Below are 23,765 nucleotides of genomic sequence, written 5' to 3'. Positions count from 1 at the left end.
TGGGATCGAGTCCCAGTTTGGGCTCTCCGCTCAGCAGGGAGCCTGCTTCTCCCTCTCCCTCTGTTCCTCCCTCTGCTTGTGCTCCCTCTCTTTCTCTATCAAATAAATAAGTAAAATCTTGGAAAAAAGAAATCTTGGAAAACAAACACTAACATTTCAAAAAATAATGCTGCTACAATTATTTGTGGAAACGATTTTGTCTTACATTGGAACAACCACAACCTAGAATATTTTTAGATTGCCTCTTGACCAGTGACCACAGGAAGCCATTTATGTATAGCAAACAAATATATGGCTGGAATTGGAAAATTTGGCTAAGTGTCTGATCTTTCCAAATGTCCACAAGTTTCTAGTTCTGCCCTTCCCCACCCCCAGAGTAGGTCCTAACTATTGGTGCCAGAGGAATATCTCTTGGACACAGTTGAGCAAAAATATCAGGAAGGTATCTATTTCCCTGTCTCAGCTACCATCCATGGCCACTCCCCTCCTGCTGCTTTTTCTTGTAGCCTTGACCTCCTCAGACACGAGGACATCTGGGAGTAAGGCATGGAGGAAGCAGCCCCATACAGAAAGCAGCTTTCTGAGGTTACTAGTAACTTCCTCCTTAATAAACACAAGGAACTGATCTTCTTCATTTTGCTTAACCTCATCTCAGCATTTCATACTGTTGAACGCCATCAGTGCTGAACCTTGTCCATCCTTGGCTCTGATGACCCTTGGGTAAGTCCTCCTTATCAGATTTTTGAGTAACACAAGGCTTAGAGTGATGACTAATACAATGAAAGACATGTATGGGATTCAGAGTAATTTTGATTGGCTGAACACTGACACATAAATAAGATGGGGCCAGGAGGTGTGATCTGTCCAATACAACTGTTTATAGGCTTATGTGACCTCTAACTCATTAGTGAAAGTCATCTTATCACTGTCCATTCCATTCCATGAGCCCTCTCTGCAAAGAGGTATGTTGATAAATTCAGGGAGTTAGGTGCCAGTGGGAGAACCACCAAGTTGATTAGGGTTCTAGAGACCACATCATATGAGGAATAGTTGAGGACACTGATACTTTTTACCCAAGAAAAGAGTCTATTAAGGAAATTTATGATAAAAGCTTTCAACATGTGGAGGGTTCAATGTAAAGAGGTTAAAAATACATATACCAATAGTTTTAGAAAACAGGACACGGACAGCTATATAGTACCTATATGGCTGGGGAGGGAGAGGTAGGAGATTTTTATAAAGGAGACCTTTCTCTTTTAACTGTCTTATTAGGTAGTGAGTTTTCTAACATAAGTGAGAAAGCAAAGACTAGACATCCATCTACTAGAGAGAACATCAAAGGGGTCTTTGCTTCACAGTGAGAGACTGGGATGACTTCTGAGAGACTGGGATGACCCTGCAAAGTTAATGAAGTCTTAAAGTGAGAGAACTCCATGACACCATGATGTCTTCTATTTCTGCTGCCAGCCTCACCCCTTATCTGCCATTAATTCAGTATTGTAGTGCATTTGGACACTGCTCTAAGCAGGAGGTGAATGAGGAGATAAGAGAAGAAATCGAAAAGAAAACGATAAAACAACTTTTTTAAAAGAACCTGCTGTATGTCAGAATCTGTTTGAGTCATCATATATATGTCTTCTTATTTGATCCTCACAACAAGCTCATGAGATATTTAGTATTACTTCTGTTATGAAACTAGCGTTCAGAGAAGTAAAGTGACTTCCCCAAGAACACACACGTTTCAGCTGGTGGAGCCAGATTTGAACCCAGTTCTCTGTAATTCCAAAGCCCTGTGTGAGGTGTTATTTTTATTCACCCTTTATTTATGGTAAATGATACTGGTTTTTAAAAATTTCCATGTTGGTATAAAGATTCCTTCTATAATAAACTGATTCAAATTAAGTCAAGAGAAAAATAAGTATATAAAAAATAATACAGATTTGACAATGATATGAAGTGGTACTAGTAGCTAGAATGGCTAAAGTTTGGGAAGTACTAATTCCAAATATTTTGATAGCAAGACTTTCCAATTTAGTCTATTTTATATGACTGCTGAGTACAAGGAAAAGAAGGAAACTTGAAAACTGAGTGGAATGTAAATTAATACTCCTGTGCCCTGATACATGGGTAATTTCATGTGTTACAATAAGGAAACTAAATGGACCCTTTCAAATAAAAAAATATATATATGATTGTAAAATCCAGAGGAAAACCCCAGGTGGGGCCTATCCGAATAAAGGATGAAGTTTCCAAGGTATGCACACAGAATGGCTGAGAGGAAGTGAAGACCCTATGAGTCAGGGGCCAGGACTCACGCAGGAGCCCTTTGGCTTTGGGAGGCCCTGGAAGGAAGGTGAAGGAGTTGACAGGTCAGTTTGGGGGAAGAATGACCATCACCTTTCCCGTGGTTAAGGATAATTTTTGTGGTAAAAAAAGGTCAAAGTGAGAACCGGAAAGTCTGAAAGGAAGACAGAAAAGTATGAATAAAGACTAGGTAGCTGTATAGCCTGCTCTGTGCCCAGTGATTTGCATGCAAGATCCCACCTGTCTTGCAGAACAATGCAGCAAGGATGCTGGTCACCTTTCTTGCATGAAAAGACTGAGATGAGGAGATGTTCAGTAATGGGTTCAGAGCCCAGGGGTCAAGCCAGGATTTGACCTTAGCCACCAGTTCCAAACCCATGCTATGCTACTTCCCCTGCACTACACGTCCTTGCTTGGGTGTTCCTTCTCAACCCAGACAACACATAGATTTCCCTTTGTTACTTTTAATTTCTCCAGTCCTGCAGGGCACAACTAGCCTCCGAGAGAGTGGAGGAGACATGCTCAGAGGGAGCTGCTCCCCTCCTGAGTGCAAATGCTGCACGCTCATAGGCACATAAATGCCTCCAAACATTGAGCAGAGGCCTTCTCAAGGCCTGACTGGTCAGAAAAAGAAACCATACATTTGAGGCATGATTATTATATGTGTGAACCCTGACCCTGAAGAAGCACTAGGTTTGGAAAAATCCGACTTGGCATTCACACAGCTTTCAGTCTTCTGCTTGGGACTTGTTTCCAGGCTCAAGAGTACCACCCACTTCCAGAAATAGGAGCCAAGGTAATAGAAACATTCTAGATTACGACAATTAGGATTAGATCAGGATAATTTAAAAACGGGCTGTGGATGTTAATTGGCTTCTAACGGGATCCATGGAGGTATACTCAAATGAATGGTTTGGGGGTGGGGAGTGAGAAGAGAAATACCCAGTCTCTGGGTTTTCTGATTGCAGACTGTCTCCTGCAGCTCTGCCAAGCCAGAAACAGTCTGGAGTACACGGCAGCCCAGTTAAACTGTTGTTAAACTGAGCTGAACCTTTACCTTTAGGCCTCAAAAGTTGCACTCCTGGATCTCTGTCAGTGTTTGTCATGTTTGTGGCTGGGCTGTCTTTGGGGAGTTTCCTCAGGGCTTTACATTCACTCACTCTCTGCTAGTGCATTTGTAGTCATTTTCATCGGTGGAAATGCCCACCTGCCATCAGAAGTTATCTGGAACCAGCCCCTGTCTGTGGTGCTATTTCTTTCTTGTCAGTTCCCCTTTCTGCATTTGAGTTCTAGCCTCAGCCCTGACATTATTTCTTTCTCTACAAGGAGTGTTAGGAGGTTTGGGGGAGCTCACAAAGGCTCCTTTTCGTTTGTTCCAAATACCTTGCTTCTGTGTTCCTCGGGAATGCCACTGGGCTTATGCATCTGGTCTCTGGGAGCTGCAGTAGATGGGCATTTGTGACAGGTATGTTCTTATGAAGCTCGTATGCCTGGGGAATGTGGTGTTAGATAAAGCTGCGTCTGGGGCAGAATGCTCAGAGGTGGGGCTGACGACTGGCAAGGGAGTGGGTAAGTACGTTTGTGGAGTACATGCATAAAACTTGTGAGCATCAGGCTTGATGTTGAGACTGGCTACATTGGAGGTAGGATATTACAAAAACGTTTCTCTTCCAGCCAGAGACCTTTGTCTGCTTTGGTGAGCTAAGAGACAGGACAGGCAGGAAACAGAAGGGGCCACTTACCAAACGACCAGCAACCACCCCTGGCATCAGGGTGCTGGGGGCTCCAAGTAGCTCTGCTGCAGGAGAAGCTATCCAAGGATCCTGGCCCTGCCTGAGACCCTTGTGCTAGTGAGAAGTCCAGAGATCTGGAGCAAAACCCACAGCTTCTGCACTGGTGTCTGTTTTCTTACTTGGCCTTTCTCTTCCTATCTCTCACTCACACTCTCTCTCTCTCTTTTTTTCTCCTCTCTTTTCTACATTTCTTCTTCCCCTCTAAATGCCCCATCACAATATTGGCTCCTCTTGGCACTAGAGACCAACAGCTCATTTGAAAAGAAAGTCTTAGGTCAAAAAGAGCCCAGGCAGTGGGCTCGTGTTCTGTATACCATGAACATATTTGCATTTGCAAATAGGCTTAAAATAGTGCCTCCACTAATAGTTATTTAAGGAGAGACAGGTGAAAATAATTTTTGGCCAAGGGAACTTCCCACTCCTCTCAAATGGTAATAACTAAGGAGATGGTCTATTCCTCTGACATGCAAACTCTTGGGACTAAGGCTCTGGACTTAAATGAGTCTAACTATGTGCACAAGTTCATAGTTCTCTATTATTTCATCTGTTTGCTGTTGCAGGTACCATTAATGCTATTTACATGAGCTATCTTGTGTATAAGCTTTTATAAATATCTGTTAATTGGTGTGTCCTAAATATATTTATTGAGTGCTTAACGATGTCACAGGTAGTGGGTATTTAACAGGGAGCATAAAAGACATGGTCCTTATACTTTTGAACATTTTAGCCTAGTGGGAAAACAGTACTAATTAGATAGTCACACTAAAATTATTGTATAGCAACCATGCTTTGAAGGCAAGGAAATGGCTCCTTGCGATTGCACTAACTGTTTAACTATGTCTTTGAGCTTGATATTTTCATTACTCTAATATCCCTGGATATCAGATATCTCTTCTTGGTGGAGATGAGGATCAGATGTTATGGAGTTGAGGCTAAGGTGGGAGAGGAAAGAGCATAAAAGGTGAAAAGTTAAGCCAAGCCAGATTCTTTGGGAGAAAATCGAGATTCAAATACAAAGTTTCAAAAATTGGCGAGAGGTAAGAGGTAAGTCTAGGGGTCTCTGACCAGGAGACTAAAGCTGTGAAGAAATAGAGCAAGAACAAAACATGTCTGAAACAACAAAGAGGGTGGTGGGAAAGTTCCTGAGTAGTTATCCAGAGTCCAAGCAAGTGTTGACAATTCACCTTTCTTGGTCAGGCAAATAAGGGTATTTAGGGGGCAGGACAGAAGGATAGGGCCATAGGCTGGGCACACAATCCTTTATTTGACCTTTATCCTCATCTCTAACCTCATATACAGACTTGTTTCTGAACCATAGATCAGAGTATAGTCAGGGTGAGGTTTGGGAAACAGACACCATTTTGAATATGTGTAGAAGAAAAATGTGTCTTCAGCACTTTCCATCCCCCCATCAGAATAGGAAGGTTCCCATTCACTATTCTCCTTCTTTTATTTAAGAGTATGGTTCCTTTCTGAGTTCCTTTTCCCATTTAGATAAATTAACTTGCGCTTAACTCTTAATGGCTAAAAACAAAAAATATTGCTCCCTCCTAGCTAGCATTTGTATTTTAATAGGGGCTTTCAAAAATGCCTTTACCCAAGGAATGAGTAATTTGGGAATTCCAAGCACCAGGGTAGGGTTGGTATATAGAATAGGGAGAGGGGACGTCCCTCAATTTGTGCTCTTGAAACATTGGCTTTCTCTCTTTGACCATGATTCTGGTTCTGAGAGAACAGGAAGGGTCCCTCTTACTTTTTTATTCCAGGGTTGGCATAAACGCCTTTTAGGGAGTTCTGTGGGTCTTATTTGTGGTAGGTGGAACCCTTGACCAGACGCGCACAGAGTTGCCTGTAAACTTTGCATGATGGTCACCCATAGGCATTTTTTGACAAAAAAAGGAAAAAATGGTTTCCAAAACCATTGATAATTTGGAAAAGCGATGCACCTTGACTTAGAAAGATCTGATTCTAGATATGACTGAGAACTGGACATCTGTCTTGTACATAAACTTGCTATAAGGAGACTGGAAAAGCTAAATGCTTTCACCATGTTACGCTACTTCTTTTGGGTAAGTGAGGGAATGGATTTTTGATTTTAATACTTAGTTACCTAATATATCAGAGAATGAATAAAAGCAGCCTTTCCTCCTTATGAGTCTACATAGACATTTCTTCTTTGTACATATGCATCTTTGATGCTGCTCCCCTCATATCTGTGTGGAAACACCATGCTCCCAAATGGGTGAGGAGAGGGACAGCTAATCAAAGTAAGTCAGTGTTAAGTATGAAAAACTCAATGGGGCCCAGAAAGATTTGCTCCAAGAAGAGATTGGAAAACAAGTCCGACATATGATCCAGCCTGAGCTAGAGAGAGACATGGCTGCTAGGGGAGCTCAGTTAAGCTCAAGATGGGTGACGCACATTCATAGCCAATCATCATCTCCCATGTCTATAAGACACCAAGAAGTGTTCATGTTTTCATCAAGGTGGCATTCATGCTCATCCTCTTTCTTGTCATACCCACTGTCCCTATGCTGGTTCAGCCTCTTCTTCTCAGGTCTATGAGACTTTAATCCGGGCTTTCTTGACCACCATAACACCAGCCCTCACCTCCTTCCTCAGGTCACTGATAGGCTTATTTTTTTAAACTTCCATTACATAATTTCCCTGCTCCCAAACCATTAATCTCAAACTCTCAATTTTCTATCACATCAAATACAAACTCATCTGACATTCCAGACTCCATTAAGCTATCCTACTCTACTTATAGAAAAGAATTTCACTTATTTGTGCAAGTGAAAAAGTAAAAAAGCCCTGCAGCATCCACCATGTTAGTCTATTAAACAAGAGTGATTCTTGGCACTCAGTTGTTGAATGAATGAATGAATCAATCAATGAATCAATCAATCTCTCACCCTCATCTTCACTTCCAGTTGATTATAATCCTAAATATTGCTTGAACCTATCCACTTCTACATCTGCTACTACCACTCTAGACCAAGCGGCCATCTTCTTTCATTTACATCAGTACAATCAGTAGCCAACTGATTGGTCTTCTGGCATCTGTTCTGACTTCCCTACCATTCATTTGCTACACAGTAGCCAAGTCATCTTTTCAAAATGCAAAACTCATTATGTCACTCCTCTAATTTCTTCAGTGATTCATGTTGTACTCAGAATAAACACCCAAATCCTTTGCTGACCCCTGAGATAAGCATGGTCTGTTGCTTGCTGACCTCTGCAGGCTTCTCTCCCCACTTGTCTAGTCATTTAAGCCACATCAACCTTCCCTCATACTCCCTCTTGCCTCAGTGCCTTTGTACCTGCTGTTCCTTTTGCCTAGAATCCTTCCAAGCCGCTCCACTTCACCTATACAACATTTATTCAATCTGTTCTGTTTACCTATTAATGCCTAACAAACTGTCCCCAAACTTAGCAGCTTAAAACAACTAATATTTACTCTGCCTCACAATGTTGTGGTCCAGAAATTTGGGCAAGCTTTTGAGTGATTTTTCTATTCCTCGTGGCATCAACTGAAGTCAGTTGGTGGTTGGTATTAATCTAGTGAATGGGCTGCTCTAGAGCTGCACTGTCCAATTCAGTAGTTCACTAGCCACATGTGACTACTCATCACTTGAAATGTAGCTTATCTAAGTGCTATAAGTGTAAAATTCCTATAAGATTTTATACAGAAAAAAAGGTAAAATATCCATTAATAATTTTATATTAATTATATGTTGAGATTATAATATTTTAGATATACTGAATTAAGTAAAATATATCATTAAAATTGATTTTTACCTATTTCTTTCTAATTTTTTTAATGTGACTACTCAAAATTCTCAAATTACATATGTGATTGTGTTATATTTCTATTGGAGAGTACTAACCTAAAACAAGGGTCAGCATTTTTTTCTATAACAGGCCATATCATTCCTAACACAGCTACTCATTTCTACAAGTATAATGGAAAAACAGCCACAGACAACAATTAAATAAATGGGTATAGTTGCATTCCAACAAAACTTTATTTGTAAAAATAGGTGGTGGCCAGATTTGGTCTGTAGGCTGTAGTTCACTGACCTTGGATCTAGAGGATCGAAGATTTTATTCCAGTGTCTGATGGCTTGGTAGAAATGGCTGGAAGGAAGGCCTCAGCTGGGACTGTTGACTCAAACACCTACACATGGCCTCTTTGACATGGTGGTCTCAGGGTAGTGGGACATCTTTCATGATGTTTCAAAGCCCGAGAAAGAGTATTCCAAGAAAGATAGAAGCTGTAAGCCTTCTTATGATCTACCCTGCCGAGTCCCAAACATCCTTTCTGCTACATTCTATTGGTTAAACAAGTCCCTAAGGCCAGCCCAGATTTAGGGAGAGGAGTTTAGACTTCACCTCCTCATGGGAGGAGTAGCAAAGAATACATGTCCATCTTTAATCTGTCACATCATTCTTCAAATCTCAGTTTAGACTAGTCCTATAATAGGCATTCAAAGTACCACAAACCTCTCCTTTGCAGCACTTGTCATCATTATAATTTTACACTTAATTGTGTGATTATCTTGCTCCCCGACTAAACTATAAGCAGCCATGTGATGAGGAGCTATTCCTGGTATTTTTCATCATTATATTCCAAGCACTTAGCACAATGTCTGGTTCAATAAATATTTGTTGAATGAGTGAACAATATTAAAGCAGTTTTTTAGCCATTAATAGTACTAATCTCAATCCCACATTTCTCCACACACCTCTCAAGCATATCACAAAACACCCTGTCAGAAGCCTTGTTAAAAGTCAGACACATTTCAATCCCAGCAACTTTATTATTTTGCAGTTCAGAAACTTTATAAGAAAGGAAATAAGCCTACCCTACTCCTCCCAGTATCTCAAAGGTAGTAATAGCTGCTCTAACAGTATAGCTTCAGGTTCTGGTGCTCTGAGAAGTAGTTCATGCAGCATGTCAAACTAGAGGCAAGCCAAGGCCCCAGGCAGCTTGTGGTCCTCCTGGACCTCACTCACAATGCCGGTCCACAAGCTTGGCTTGTCCAATGACAGGATGAACTGAGCACTAGGCTGAGGCTGACCTCCCTCCTCAGAGGCTGCAGGATCATCTCCTGCTTTGCTTAAAGCAAGGACTCTTGTGTGTGCCAGGACAGGGTATGCATTGCCACCTTGCACACTGATCCTAGAGCTTAAATTGTAGTTACATGGGTAGACCCTATATTTCTTTTTAGTACTGAGTGAGGGAGCAAGGCCCACACATCTTTATTTCCCCCACAAGCTCTAGAACAAGCCTGTCACTGAGTATATTCAGTAACTGTTTTCATGAGAGACAGTCTCAATGAACAATTTTCCTTAGACACCAGCAAGCTTAGCACCTTTCCTGATACCCTGATCACCACTAATATTCTGGTCCAGTTGTGAAACAGAGAACATTTTTCTCCATTGATCCCCAACTTCTACCTTGAATTCTTCTTTCCCTTCCTATGTCAGCATATCTGTACTCCTGTCCCACCATCTGGCTGGCCACCACCACCCCACATCCTGTCTTCTGCCTGAACTAGATCCCATATGTTCCTTCAGATCTGAGATACAAAAGATCCTTTGTTTATCCCCTTCTCTTTCCACCCAAATACACGTATTTCCCTAGAGTTCTTCTAGGTGAGACTTGCTGAAACACACTGAAGTGTGCCTGGAGCTAGGTCCATGCTAGAAAATTGATAACCTGTCCAGGGCTGGAGTGGAGAGATGCATTCTCTGCCTGACACGTAAAAGGTGCTCAAGTAATATTTGTGGAATGAAGGGAAGCTTAGGATAGAAATTCTCCTGATAGGGAGGGACACTTTGGGTCCTCCTGCCCCCATCACAGCCTGTCTCCCATGAATGTGCACTCTGATCCCAGGAGCTACCCTCACACCTGACCTTTGGAAGTACTGCTCCCCCAGTACACTAAGAGTAGGTAGAATCAGAATCTTCTCTCCTTGCTCCCACAGCTCCACTGAAACTGGCTGGAACTTTTAAAGGAACTATACCAGTATTTAAAAGAACACAATGAAGCTGTGTGGGTTTAAACCTCAACTCTATCACTTACTACTGGGTGGCTAGGGCAAGTTCCCTAACCTCTCTGAGGCTCCATTTATTCATCTGCAATGTGGGGAGGGGGTAAGTAATCCCACTTTGTTATGAGGAATAAGACTGTAACTAGTCATTTAGCTGCCTCTAACTCACGGTCCATGATGGGTCAGGCATATATATAGTAAGGAAAAGTGCTGTACATTAGGAGCTCTTTGGTTTCTGTGGTGAACATTCAGTTACATGGAGGCTACTTGCTTTAAATTATTGTCTAGTTCACCGACCTACAGACCTTATTCTGAACACAGCTGACAGAAATCTCTTCTCAGAGAATCCCCCCCGTAAATTCTTAGGTTCTTTCCTCTCCCAATCCCCTTTTTGCTCCCTCCCTTCAAAAGCCAGTGTTTCTACTTCTCAGGCCCTCTGGAGAAAGCAATGACTCGTGGTTGTGGTTGAGAGTTCATTCCTGAGGAAACAGTGACATTTCTGCTCTTCTTCAGAAACAACAACATTGAAGAAACTGGTTCCCTAACGTAAGCCCCCATCCTCACACATATTCCATGGCTAGAGTTGAGAGAAGTTCTTCACACGGCGTGTAGAGGAACATGTCAATCTCAAGCATTTTAGCACTGTATTTTATTAGGGTCTCTGACAAATGAAGTATCCAAAGTGTTATCCAGGACAGGATCCAATCTTCAAATTAATGTTAGTAAAGTTTATTAGAAAGACTCTCTGCTGGGCCAGGATTTTGAGGAGGGATGTGATCTCTGTCCCCAAATTCTTAAAGGGCTTTGCCAGAAGTGTATTAAGGTTTCTCTGCATAGCTCCAGAGAATGACACCAGTATTAATGAGAGGAAGTTAAGGAGAGGCCGTTTCTTGCTCAGGGGAAGAGAGAATTTCCAAATAGAGAAGTTAAAATGGTATTGATTTCCTTGTCATACACAGTGCTTCTCCCCAGTGCATGAATTATAGAGATAATTTGTCCAAAATACCGTGGGCCATACTGAATCATGTAATAATTTGAATCAAAGGTATTTGTTAAATTTATAGTGAAATATAATTTGATTTTGTGTCCCTGTTCAATACATTGCCCCAAGGAAAAACAAATCTTTGGTTGGGTCAGCCATGTTGATTTTTGGTTTGTAAACAGTGGGAGATTCCTATATTAGATGGGAGTTCAGATTTAAAGGATTCCTAGTCCTCAGATTCTATGACAAACAGGATGCTGGTGGTGATTTAGTATGAGGAAGTCCATAGGAATCAAATAGAGAAATCTCTTTCCAGGCTCTACCATTGAGTGGTGTCAGCTTTGGCCCAAGAGTTAATGCCCAAGCTCTGTAACCTACTGAAATTGTTGGGAGGGAGAAAAGAGAGTAATCAGGAGCAAGTGTGAGGTCCATATACTGAATACCCACTGTGTCCTTTAGTAACTGAATATATGTGTAACTCATCGTCACAAAGCACTGCCTTTCTAACTAGTTAGTAATTAACACTACTTTTTTTAAATATTAAAGTGCTCCTGCAAGTTAAGAAAAATTTATAAAAAGCCCAAAGACTCTAATTAAAAGTAGTAGAAGAAATGTATGCACAGTACATGGAACAAGAAATGTTATCTCTTGGGGCACGGGTGGCTCAGTCAGTTGGGCATCCATCTTTTGATTTCATCTTGGGTCATGATCTCAGGGTTGTGAGATCAAGCCTGCATCCAGCTCCACCCTGGGCTTGGAGCCCACCTGGGATTCTCTCTCACCCTCTCCCTCTTCCACTTCCCCCATCTCTCTCCCTCTCTCTAAAAAAAAAAAAGAAAGAAAGAAAGAAAGAAGTGTTATCTTTAATACATTTGAAAAGATGTTCAAAGTCATATTAAAACAAATTAATTTTAAAATTACAGTAAGCACCACCTCACATCCTTAGGGTGGATACCATAAGGAAACAAAAATAACAGGTGTTGACAAAAATGTGGAGAAATTGCAACAGGGCAATTCTGCACTGTTAATGGGAATATAACATTATGCAGCTGCTGTGGAAAACAGAATGTCAGTTCCTCAAAAATTAAAAATAGAATTGCCATATGATCCAGTAATTCCACTTCTGACTATACGCCCAAAAGAAATGAAAGCAAGGCCTCAAAGAGATATTTGTACATCCATGTTCACAACAGCGTTATTCACAATAGCCAAAAGGTGGAAGCAACTCAAATATCCATCAACAGATGAATGGATATACAAAATGGGGTATACATGCAGTGGAGATATTATTCAGCTTTAAAAATGAAGGAAATTTTGACATACGCTACAACATGGATGAACCTCAAATAAATTATGCTAAGTGAAATTAGCCAATCACAAAAAGACAAACACAGTACAATTCCAGTTAGGTAGCTAGAGTAGTTAAATTCATGGAGACAGATGATGGAATGGTGGTTTCCAGGGCCTGGGTGGAGGAGAGAACAGGGAGTCAGTGTTTAGTAAAGTAAGGAGTTTCAGTTTTGCGAGATGAAGAGTTCTAGAGATGGATAGTGGTGATGGTTGCACAACATTGTGCTTAACACCACTGTACACATAAAAAATGAGTAAGATGATAAATTTTATATTACGTGCATTTTACCACAATGAAAAATAATTTTTTAAAAATGACAATGAGATGTCATTTTAACTCTCCCTATTGGTAAAGATCACAGGATAGAAAACATGCTCTGTGAAAATAGGTATGCTTGTTTATTTGTTGTGGGGGAACATAAATATTTAATTTTAGGGGAGAACAATTTTTCAGTGTCTTTGAAGATTAAAATTACATTTACCCTTTGACCCTTTGGTCAAACCATTTCTACTTCAAGGAAGATAGCTTACTCCCACATACGTGTTTTGGCATATGATCAAGGTTTTTCATTGCAGCAGAATATTGCAAACACCTAAATGTCCCTTGATAGAGGCTGGTAAAATAAATTATTGTCACTCAATAGAATATAACAGAATATGCAACTGTTAGAATGAAGATACCCTGTAGTTAATACAGAATCTCTAAAGTAGTGGCCAGTGTGCAAAATTGTGTATAAAGTGCTACTGTTTGTGTTTAAAAATAAAATGAAAAAAGAATATGGGTCTATGTTTTCATTTTGTTTTGCCTAAAATAACTGCAAGTAGAGGCAGGAAGCTGTTAACAGGTAACAGTGGTCTCTCCAGTCATGTCTGTGGGAGAAAACTTGATAGCTAGCAGACAGGGGTAGGAGAAAGACTTGGTTTCCACTATTTATCCCCTGTACTTTTAAAATTTAATACTATGTGCAAGTATGATCTAATCAAAATCTTTTAACTAAAAAGATAGGTTATAGTCTAGAAGGGAAGAAACTTAACAGACAATTTTAGCCCAAAGCCCCATGCTGAGTGCTATGAGAGCAGAGAGGAAGGGTGTCTAGCATAACCCAAAGGCACCAGGAATGGCTTCTAGACACACCACCCCCAAGGATGAAATTTCTGCTATTGGATCACGAATAGTTGTGCATCTTCTCCTGAACATTGGTTTGTTTTATCCTAATGGACAGATCTGTAAATTTACTGATTAGGTTTTCATTTTCACATCAGCTGTTAAAAGGATATAGGCCAAACTTGTGACCTGAACCATACAGGGTAGGCAGATTTCTAAATGGTAAACATTTAGCACTGGACTTGTACCAGGCTCCATTTTATATACTTGCATTTGGTTGGCTTTTTAGCTATTTCTTTTTTTTTTTTTAAAGATTTTATTTATTTATTTGAGAGAGAGACAGTGAGAGAGAACATGAGTGAGGAGAAGGGCAGAGAGAGAAGCAGACTCCCCGTGGAGCTGGGAGCCCGATGCGGGACTCGATCCTGGGACTCCGGGATCATGACCTGGGCCGAAGGCAGTTGTCCAACCAACTGAGCCACCCAGGCATCCCTTTTTAGCTATTTCTAGTTTTGGTCATTCTCCACTATTCTGTGCTATACTGTAAGCCACTCTGCAGCCTTTTTGGTCTAAGTTGGAATAAGTGGGTGAGTGAAGAGGAAAGGAGGGAGGGAGAGGAAGAAAGAGAGGTTAGAAGTTATAAAGCAATGCGTGTTTTCCTTGACTCATCATGTTCTCAAAGTGGGGTCCTTAGGCCAGCAGCACAGTATCACCTGTGAGTTTCTTGATGTGGCTTTCACGGAGCCTACTAAATCAGAATCTCCATGGACAAGGCCCAGATAATGGCTTTAACATGATCTTCCAGATCATTTTTATACACAGTAAAGTTTGAGAATCACAGGGAAACCAAAGGCAAGTCAATTTCTAAAATAAATACACTTCATTTGTCCCATCATAGCCATTGTCTTGGTCAAGGTAAGTAATGCTAGATATTCCAATAAACAATCCCCTAAGTTTCATTAGCTTGACACAATTGAAGTTTATGTTTTGCTCATGTCACAGTCCAGTATGGATTGCTTTAGGGTGGAAAGAGCTGCTTTATTAATTTGTTCACTGATCCAGCTTCCTTTAATAGTGAGGCTTTGCCATCTTCTAGGACCTTGGACTCTCTGAATTCTCTGCATCAAGAAGGCAGGAGAAGTAGGAAAGAGAGAGATGCTTTAGTGGCAGGTCTGGAAGTAACATCTGTCTTTTCTGCCCACAATTCCATTGGCCAGAACCCAATCACATGACCCATCGAACTTCAGGGAGGCTGGGATGTAGGGCTTATCTGTGGAGCTAGAAGGAAAAGGAAATGGCCTTCGTGAACACATAGCATGGTCTCTGCTACACGCATGGGCCCAAGCGATCCCCAAGCTCCACTTGTCATGTTTTGGTTTTTAGGCATTTTCTAATCAAGTTCTATCTTTTCTTTTTTAATTCTAGCACTATGGGACTGAGTAACACTCTCCTTGTGATGGCCCTCCTGCTCTATGGTAAGAACCTTTTGGCTTTTTAAAGTCCTAGAATCCTACTATGTCTTCTGATGAACTGGCCACTGCAAGACTGGGCCTGAGACTTGGTGGGTTTTACTTCTTTCTATCCAGTGTTGCATAATACCACATAGGGAAAAAAAAGAAAAAGGAAAAAAACTTTCCTGGAGAAGAAAGAGGCATCATGTTATAGGAGGTCTAGCCTGGGATGGTGCCCCCCACCCCGGTACATCCTCCCCCTCTGCCATCTTCCTCCCCTGGTACTGGATGCACAAAGTAGGGTAGACTGGCCTATCCAGCAGCACCCAGGGAACTAGGGAAAGACCCCTGCTCTGACACCCCCAAGGCTTAACTCTTTTGCTCCATACATATTTCCTTCTGGTCTTCTCTATTCCCATTCCTGGCATTCTCAGGCTTTTGGAAGACAGCCAATGGGCTTCTAAAAGCCTTCTATTAGGGAATATTGGTTTCCATGTTCCCTGCCTTCCCTCTCCTCCTCCACAGCCGGCTCTACCAGTTGATGCCCATAGATCACAGTGGCCCCTGCTTACTGGGGGGACCCAGAAGCCCAGCTCTGCTACTCCCGACTTCAGTGACCTTCAGCTAGTTAACAGCAACTGAGTCACCATGAAGTGAATGAAGCTGATCTTCAGGGTTTCTCACTTATGCAAGCCTTTCCCGAAGTCCCCTCCAAGCGTCTGTTAGGGGCCCTAGCAGTGTGGTCACATGTCTTATTCTTTGGTAAAATCTTCATAAGTATGGTATTTTAACCACAATAGTTAAGACCACTGTCTCTTTCCACTGCGACTTTTCCCTCCATCATGTTCTCCTTCTGTTGGCTGGCAGTGTAGTGGCCATGGGCATTTTGTATTTGAAATCTATATACTGTCTCTTCAAGAGCACTCCCCCCTCCCCCTCAAAGAAGAAGTTTTAGAAGAGTCGGCCTCACAGGACTCAGATCTTCCCTGTTTGCTGCTCCTCTCTGAGTTTCAGTTTCTTCATCTATAACCTGGGGTTGGCTGAGGTTCCTGCCACACATCCTGTGACTGGGCGACTTCAGTTTCTCCTCTCCCGCTGCCCCTCCCTGTGGCACATCTTCCCCACCCTCTGTACTGAGAGAGAAGCCATCCCAGCCTTGATGTGGGGCACACGGTGGCGGGGGTGGGGGGAGCGGGTGAGCTGAGCCTGAGCTTGGCCACAGCAGCAGGCAGCTGCCCTTAACTAACTGGCCCGCCCATGAGTTCACATCCTCCTGATGGCTCTGTACCAGGCCCTTGGCCGATGTCCTCCTGCCTGCTGTGTGTGGCAAGGAGTTAAGACTCTAGGGAGAGATGCTCCCTCAGAATGATGCTTGCTGGGATGGGCCTTTTGGGATTTCTGTGTTCTGCTTAGCCCCTTGGAAACTGTTAAGTCCATGAGTGTGAGGTCTATATATGTGCTAACTGACCACTCCAGTACTATGGGTCAGAACAGACCCTTCTACTTCCCAGGGCCTGCTAACTGTGAGGAAGGGCATAAGACAAGGCTCTGGAGAACATTATCCAGCAGAAAGCCCTTCCCATCCACTTCTTATTCTATTTACTTGACAAACACTTAGATGTAGCAGTTACTTTGTGCCAGGTACTGTTCTAAGAGTTTTATAAGTGATAATTTATTTAAACATCACAGTAACTTGCGTATAGATGTGGAAGCTAACACCCAGAGAGGTTAAGTAATTTGTCTAAGATCAACATAGGTAAGGAGTGGCAAGGCTTGGATTCACCGCACATGTATAGATTCAGCATCTGCTCACTTAACCTTGACATTATACTGCTTCTTCCAACACTTTCCCATGAACTATTCATAAGTGGTAGGATTTGTTCCGTGGAGACCCAAACAACTTTGGTGGAAAATGTCACTTATCCCTCAGCCAAGTTCACAAGCTCCTCAGGAGCACGTCCATCACTTTCCTTGCAGCCAACACCTCATCTGTCCCTAATGCTTGGGCCCCAAACTTCTCATCGCAGTGACCAGCCTAGCTCTTACGACCTGGGGAAAAATGAAGAAAAAGGGCCTAGAAACAAAGTTTTAGAAAAGTTTGATACCATTTCCCCCCAAACTTTCTGACTTTGCACACTGAAAGTGAGAATAAAGCTGAGAAGCCCTATCAAAACTGAGTCCAGATGTCACTTTTGCCCTTGCCTTGCTTTTGAAGTTTCAAAGTATACTGCTTGGATACTTCTTAGCCTCAGAAAAGAGAATTACCAATATTGAAACCCTAAAAGTAACCTCCCCAAATGGTAACTGCTTAAGTTTTATGGCCGTAAAAGAATCAGTGATTATATATTTGGCTGTATAAATTTCAATGCTGAGATAGGAAATGGTGATACCAGATCAGAATATCACATTGCCAATATTTCACATGCTATCAAAAAGAGCAACAAGAAAAACAAAACAAAACAAAAAAACCCAGATACCATTATTTTTTAAAGAAAGAAAAAAAAGTCAACTTCAATTTTATCTTTCTTCTCAGGACGCATCTCTGTGTACTGGGCTGGTGAGCACTGAACTGGCCACAGGCAGGCATCCAAGGGAAGAAAGGAGATGCAATTGGCCAGGTTAATCCACAGCAAAAATGTAGGGTTGAATAATTTATTTGATGGCAGAGGGAAAACAGTGCAGCAAAATAATTCTGTTTTTCCTCTCTCCCATATGTTCTTTGTCCTCCCCTAGTCAGGGAAATTAGACATTAGAGTTGCTGCCCCTGCCCTTGCAGTGAAAACTAGATGAGAGTTTAAGACTGAAAAGGGCAGGAGGGCTTTGCAGAATTAGGTTACAACTTGTGCTTTGTATTTATAAAGATAAAGGAATTTCTAAGTGCAACTTGCAAGGCACCTTTAACTGTCAAGTTCTGTTTGCTGCTAGCCCAGCACCTCTGTAACTTTACGCTGGAGCCAGAGTGGTATTTGGAAAATCACTAGTTCACAGGTCAGAAGGAAATTTCTTCCCAGTTTGACTTTTGATGGTGGCTCTCTTACTGGCTGGGGGTTCTCTGGGTCATAGTGCTTCCCATTTCTCTTGAACAATACCTCAGTTTCAAGGAATGTACCCAAAGTATGGCGGAAAATCTTTATTCACTTTAAAATTTACATAAAATTAGCTCAAACCCTCATCCCACATCATATGGAAAGGTCCACTGTTCCCCCAATCCCAGATTCTTAGAGGTTCCTAATTATGTTTATATGGTTACGTTTACTTCTGTTTCCTGCTACTGTTGATAGTGGTCACTAAAATTACCACCTGGAGGTGAACAGATAATTCAGACTTAATTCCAAAATTCCCAAAGAATTGTCATGAAGCCTAATAGTTCTCATATTGGAGTCACTCTTTCATGGTAAGTTACTGTTTCAGGGTCTTTTGAAATACATTATGCTACCCAGTAGGGAGTATCTTACTCCCAATGTAATTAATCATTCTAGTAGTGTGCTCAGTAAGTTCCAAAGAGTATGGGCTGTCAGTCATGATAATTTAGGGGAAGATAGTCACTGAATAGGGTAAGTATAGGGTTGTTTGAAAACAAGAATGAAAGTGGGAACAGAGACTTTTTCTAGGTGTGGATTTATTTTCATTTATCTTGCTTGGTACTTAGAATGAATGCACTTTTGATCTGAGGACCCATGTCCTGCTCAATATGAATATTTACAATCTTATCTCTTCAACTATAGTTTATCTACCATTCCCTCCATTCTCTTCTCAAGAAACTCTAGAGCTTCTCAGACTAACTGTTCATGACTCTTATTTATCTGTTCTTCCACATTATTACTTCTTTCTCTCTGTGTACAGCATGCCAACCAAGGATCCAATGGATCAGCATAGATGGAGGGGGTGCTTCTCATTGTTGAGGGAGCCCAGAGCAAAAGGCTCCAGCAGTGTATGGAACCTGGGGAAGGCGTAGGGAAGAAAGATGAGGGGAAGGGTCGGGGGTGGACATAATGAGTCATCATGAAGAAAGTGTCTTCAAGGCTCTCCCTCCTCCCCAATATAAGGAGCCCTCAGCAGAGGCACCTGAAGCAGACCTCTACTTGAGGCCTCAGATAAAGAAATCTAGGAATAAAGGTGCCTGGGCTATGAATGTAAATATGTGAATAAGCATGACTAGCCACAGATCTTGAGTTTTGACTACAACTCCCATTAGAGACTGCTGTGCATGACCTGTGCACTAAATCTGGTGTGGGGAGGACAGTTTTCCTCCATGAAGCCTGCCAGGTAGAACCTTTGTAATTGCCTAGGGTCCGAACTAAAAAAATTAACACGGGTTTTTAACTAGAAGTTAGATTACTCAGGAGAAACAGACAGTAACCAACATACCACATCATGTCAGGTCATAATAAGTACTCTGATAAAAAATAATTCCGTGTAAGGAATAAGGAGTGACAAGGATGCTATCTTCAATGGGATGGTCAGAGAACTCTTTGAGTGGGTAGCATTTTATGAAAGACCTGTATGAAATGGAGAAATAACTATGAGATTGTAAGGAGGAAGGGTCTTCTAGGCAGAGGGATTAATATGAGAAAAGGCCTTGAGATAGACTGTGCCTGCCTTTGGAGGAATAACAAGGAAGCCAGTGTGGCTGGAGCTGAGCTAGGGAAAGGGCTTTGGAAGATACCAGGGATCAGATTACATGAAACCTTGTAGGCCAGGGAAGGATTTTGGATTTAGTTCTCAGTGTCATGGGAAAGGATTTGGATTTAATTTTCATTGTGGTGGGAGGTCATCAGGGACTTCTGAACAGGAGAATTATGTCATCTAAAGGATGATTTTGGCTTGAGGAACTAGACTTGGGGGCAAGGATGAAAGTGGACAATTAGGAAGCAATTGCAATTATCCAATCTAGCTGTAATGGAGGGTTGGCCAAGGTTACTATCTGCAGATCCAGTGAAAGATATCCCAATTCATAATCAGTCTCAGTGAGGCAAAAGAATTGATGGAGTGGTGGTATTAATTAAGGAGGAATTAAATAAAAAGATGGGAGGTGGTAGTAATAAGGTGAGGTGCTTAATATTGAGAGTTTTTAGGAGATAGAGAGGGAGCACTTTGGTCTTGGGTCTGGTCCAAGGAAAAAATGGCTGGGACAGAGTGGACAACAAGACTATTGGAGAGGAATAGGACAAGAAAGTGAGAGGCTTGGCACTGTGTGCATGAGTCTGAAATCACCTAGGCAGGGGCAGTGAAGGAGAAGGCAGGAGAAGTTGGCTGCAGCATGCCAGGTACTCAGATCTTCTGTGAATAAGGGGCACCTAGGAGGAAGACGAACAATAGCAACCATGAGAGGTTGCGGGTAGTATAGCCTGATGACTTCTACCTTGAAGGAGCTGGGTTGTTGTTGTTTTTTTAACATATACTGATGTGTTTTCCATTTTACATTATATGATGGTTCATAAATTTTAATAGATCATATTTCATAAAATGGTATTTTTTTATAATTTTACAAAATATTACAGATATTGTGTATAATATGTGAATATATATATATAATTATCTATATGTTTATGTAGATAATAGGATACATGGTAAACTTGAAAGCAAAGCTTGTTTTAACAGAAATATCATGTAGGCCATGAAATCTCCTGAAGAACCATCCCTGTTCTAGAATACAGGATCTCTTTTTAGTTTACTGTTAATGAAAAAAATACTGGATGACTCTTGTTAAAGCACAGTAAAGAAGACTTTATCTAAGGGGTGGGAGTGCTATTGAGATAGGCATATGGACCACTGCAAAGGGATTTTACAGTGACGGAGAGATATTTGGTTCAACTCCAAATATAGCATGGGCAGGTGGGAATTTATAACCAAGAAGAAAGGTGGGGCAGGATGGGGGGGTGGTCAATGGCTGGAAAATTACTAAGGGGAAATAAGGATAAGGAGGGATTCTGCCCAACCCCAGTTAATTCTTGCTAAGGACAGGCCAGGGCAAACAGACATCACCTTGGGGATTGTGGAAGATGAGGAACCGACTAGATTCAAGCATAATCAGATAGCAAGGTTGGGGATTCTGGTTAAACCGGGTTCTTAGCAGGGTTCCTACTATAACTGGGTTTTACAAGGATGTGCACAGATGGATGAGGAGTGGATTAGGAGCCTGAATAAAGTTTGATCAAGCAAAAAGTTTTTGTCATACCTAAAAGACAATGTCTGCAAGATTTCTGGATAAACACAAAACCCTTTTTCTCTGGTACCCTTTTCTTTGCTTCCTATTGTCTCCTCACCCTTTTCTTACCCATATTAGAGTTTAGCTCTGGTTATCATAGTTTTACATCTCCTCAGCCACATCTGTGCAGACCCTTTCTACAGATGGTTCAGATAAGTCCTGACAGCAGCAAGTGGGGGACCATCTCACTGAGATGGAGGACAGGGGAGGAAGAGAGTATCTGTTGCTATATAAACAGCAGTATCCAGCAAAACGCTGAATATGGATATCTGGAGCTCTAGGGCGAGTGATTGTCTGGAAATAAGCATCTGTGAATTATTAGCTTATAGTTAGCAGTTGAATCCAGGGGGATAGAAGAGAAAGACCAGAGAAAGCGGAGAGCAAGGAGAAGATCAAGAACAGGTACTTGAGATAGCATTTAAGGAGTGATCAGAGAAAACTGACCAAGAGGTCAGAGAATGGGAATGAAGAGAGTTTCAGGAATTAGATAAGACCAACACTGTGACATTCAACAGAGTGGTCAAATAACAGGAGGTCTGAAAAGAGCTCTGAATTTGGCACTGGTGGGAAGTCACTGACAACCTTTGTGAGGGAAGTTTTGGCGCCAAGGTTGGGTACAGAGGCTGGGGGTGGAGGCAACGATTGCTACTTACTCTTTCAGGGAGTTTGACTATAAGAGAAAAAGAAACTAAAAGCATTAGCAAAGGGAATTGCTGAAGTAACTACGATGAGGAAGGGAGAGGGTAGTAAGCAGGGTAACCAGCCCACAGAACAAATTAAATGGGATGGGAACAGATTTGTGATATCATCAGTCTGAACAACTGAGTAAGTTCCTCCAGTATTGCTCAAACATTTAGTTATAAGAACTAGCATGTAGATCAAAAGTGAAGTGTTTTTAGGATGAATTCTGCACAAAGGGGCAAGTTTTTTGGCAACAGAATGATTGGAAAGGTATACTATTGCAGTGCTATCTAATATGAATCCCACTAGTTCCATGGGGCCACTTAAATTTAAATTAATTAAAAATTTAAAAGATTAAAACTTCACCTTCTCAGTCACACTGGCTACATATCAAGTGCTCAATGGCTACAGTGTCTGGTGACTCTCACGTTGGTCAGCACAAATATAGAACATTTCCAATATTGCAGAGAAGCCTTTTGAAAAGCACTGCACTACAGGGGCTAAACTGACTAGAGCTGAAGTCTTGATGAAGTCAAAGAACAAATGTTGGTGGAGTAATAAAGGGCAAATCTTGGAGGGAGACATCTTGTGGACAGAGATAGGGTACATTGAGGTTTACGATTTTAGGATTAGAGCTGTTCTTGGTGAAAAGGTTCAAGGTTATGTCATGGGACAGGAGCTGCTGAAATAGCCTGTGGATGAAGATCTTTGAAATGGTAAAGACCAAAGAACTTTGAAGCAAGGTTGTTGGTGAATTTATCCATGCTGAAATAGCTCAAACAGACAGTAATAGTTGGCTGGAAAGAAGAACCTTATGTCGACTGCCAAAATCCTCAGTGAACAGAGAATTAATGACGAATGATTAGTAGCGACCAGCAGTGAGAGAGGTAGGCACCTCAAAATGGGAAGGATGTTGTTATTCAAGTTCTCTGTGAAATGTGGTAAAACAGGCAGTGTCTGAGGACAAGGGTTGTCCTTTAGGTAGGGCCAGATTTCAACGAAAGCATAACCTTATGGGACATATTTGATGGAGAGGTGGAAGATACAGAGGAGTTTATTATAATGGAACGAGATTTCCAGAAGACCTAGTAAAGCTTTGAAGAAAGTTTAGTAAAAGAGGAAAAATTTATGAGTACGGATGACTGTAGTAACTTGAGGAAAAGATGGTTCTTGAATTTATAAGATGTGCATTTGGGGTAACGGCCAGGGAAGACTGAAGTCCCAGGGGTAGTCAGAGATCTCACAAGGTTAGAAGACTACAGTTTTTGTGTAACATGCAAACAGTATATTGTTTAGGAACAAACTTCTCTATCTGGTTAGGGAGTTGTCTAGACGGATCTTGTGTGCCTGGCTCCTGACATCATCATAGCAACAAATCAGTTATAATTAGACCCAGACCTTCTCTATTACCCAAGTCCTGGGCAAGGGAGAGAATCTCAATAGGTACCCACCAATGGAGTCCCAGTGATTCCGGGAGCTGGGTGACCTAAGATGTGGTGCCATCACAAGGGAGGACTAAAGCCTCCGTGAGATAAATCTTCTCTACATCATCAGGAATCAGCATGATGTGCACTGTGTATAGCTCTGAGTGATGTCATGGAAGGCAGTGGTTGGTGAGGAACCAAAGAGTATAAATTGTGAAATACTTTCAGTTCCACTCAAAATGGACCTCAGTGATATTTCCACCCCAGAGTGAGGGGAGAAGGAGAAGAGACAGGAACAAATTTTTCCTATCATTACTTTCTCTATTCTACTTTGGAAACAGAGGTAGAGATACTTAAAGCTTGAAGCTTCTCAAACTGAGCTATTGTTAAAATGCTGATTCTGAACAG

General features: G+C 41.6%; 1 protein-coding gene across 5 annotated transcripts in view; it reads left to right on the top strand.

Moving 5' to 3' along the window:
• The window catches only part of CD86 (CD86 molecule), a 64,420-nt gene that overhangs the window by 20,485 nt on the left and 20,170 nt on the right, over positions 1-23,765 (top strand). Inside the window, exons 1-2 of one of the 5 annotated variants that reach the window (XM_032869539.1) lie at positions 606-720; positions 15,019-15,068. In XM_032869539.1, the coding sequence (XP_032725430.1) occupies positions 710-720; positions 15,019-15,068 (61 nt within the window). In that variant the 5' untranslated portion in view covers positions 606-709. Of the gene's footprint in view, positions 1-605; positions 721-3,602; positions 3,770-15,018; positions 15,155-23,765 lie in introns of those variants that run through there. The other 4 variants (XM_032869542.1, XM_032869537.1, XM_032869538.1 and 1 more) reach the window with 4 other exon arrangements.

Source organism: Lontra canadensis, unplaced genomic scaffold (assembly GCF_010015895.1).
Source record: "Lontra canadensis isolate GAN:19392208 unplaced genomic scaffold, GSC_riverotter_1.0 scaffold38, whole genome shotgun sequence".
NCBI classification, from domain to species: domain Eukaryota; kingdom Metazoa; phylum Chordata; class Mammalia; order Carnivora; family Mustelidae; genus Lontra; species Lontra canadensis.
Note: the sequence above shows the minus strand (reverse complement) of the source record. Positions and strands in the feature narration are given on the sequence as shown.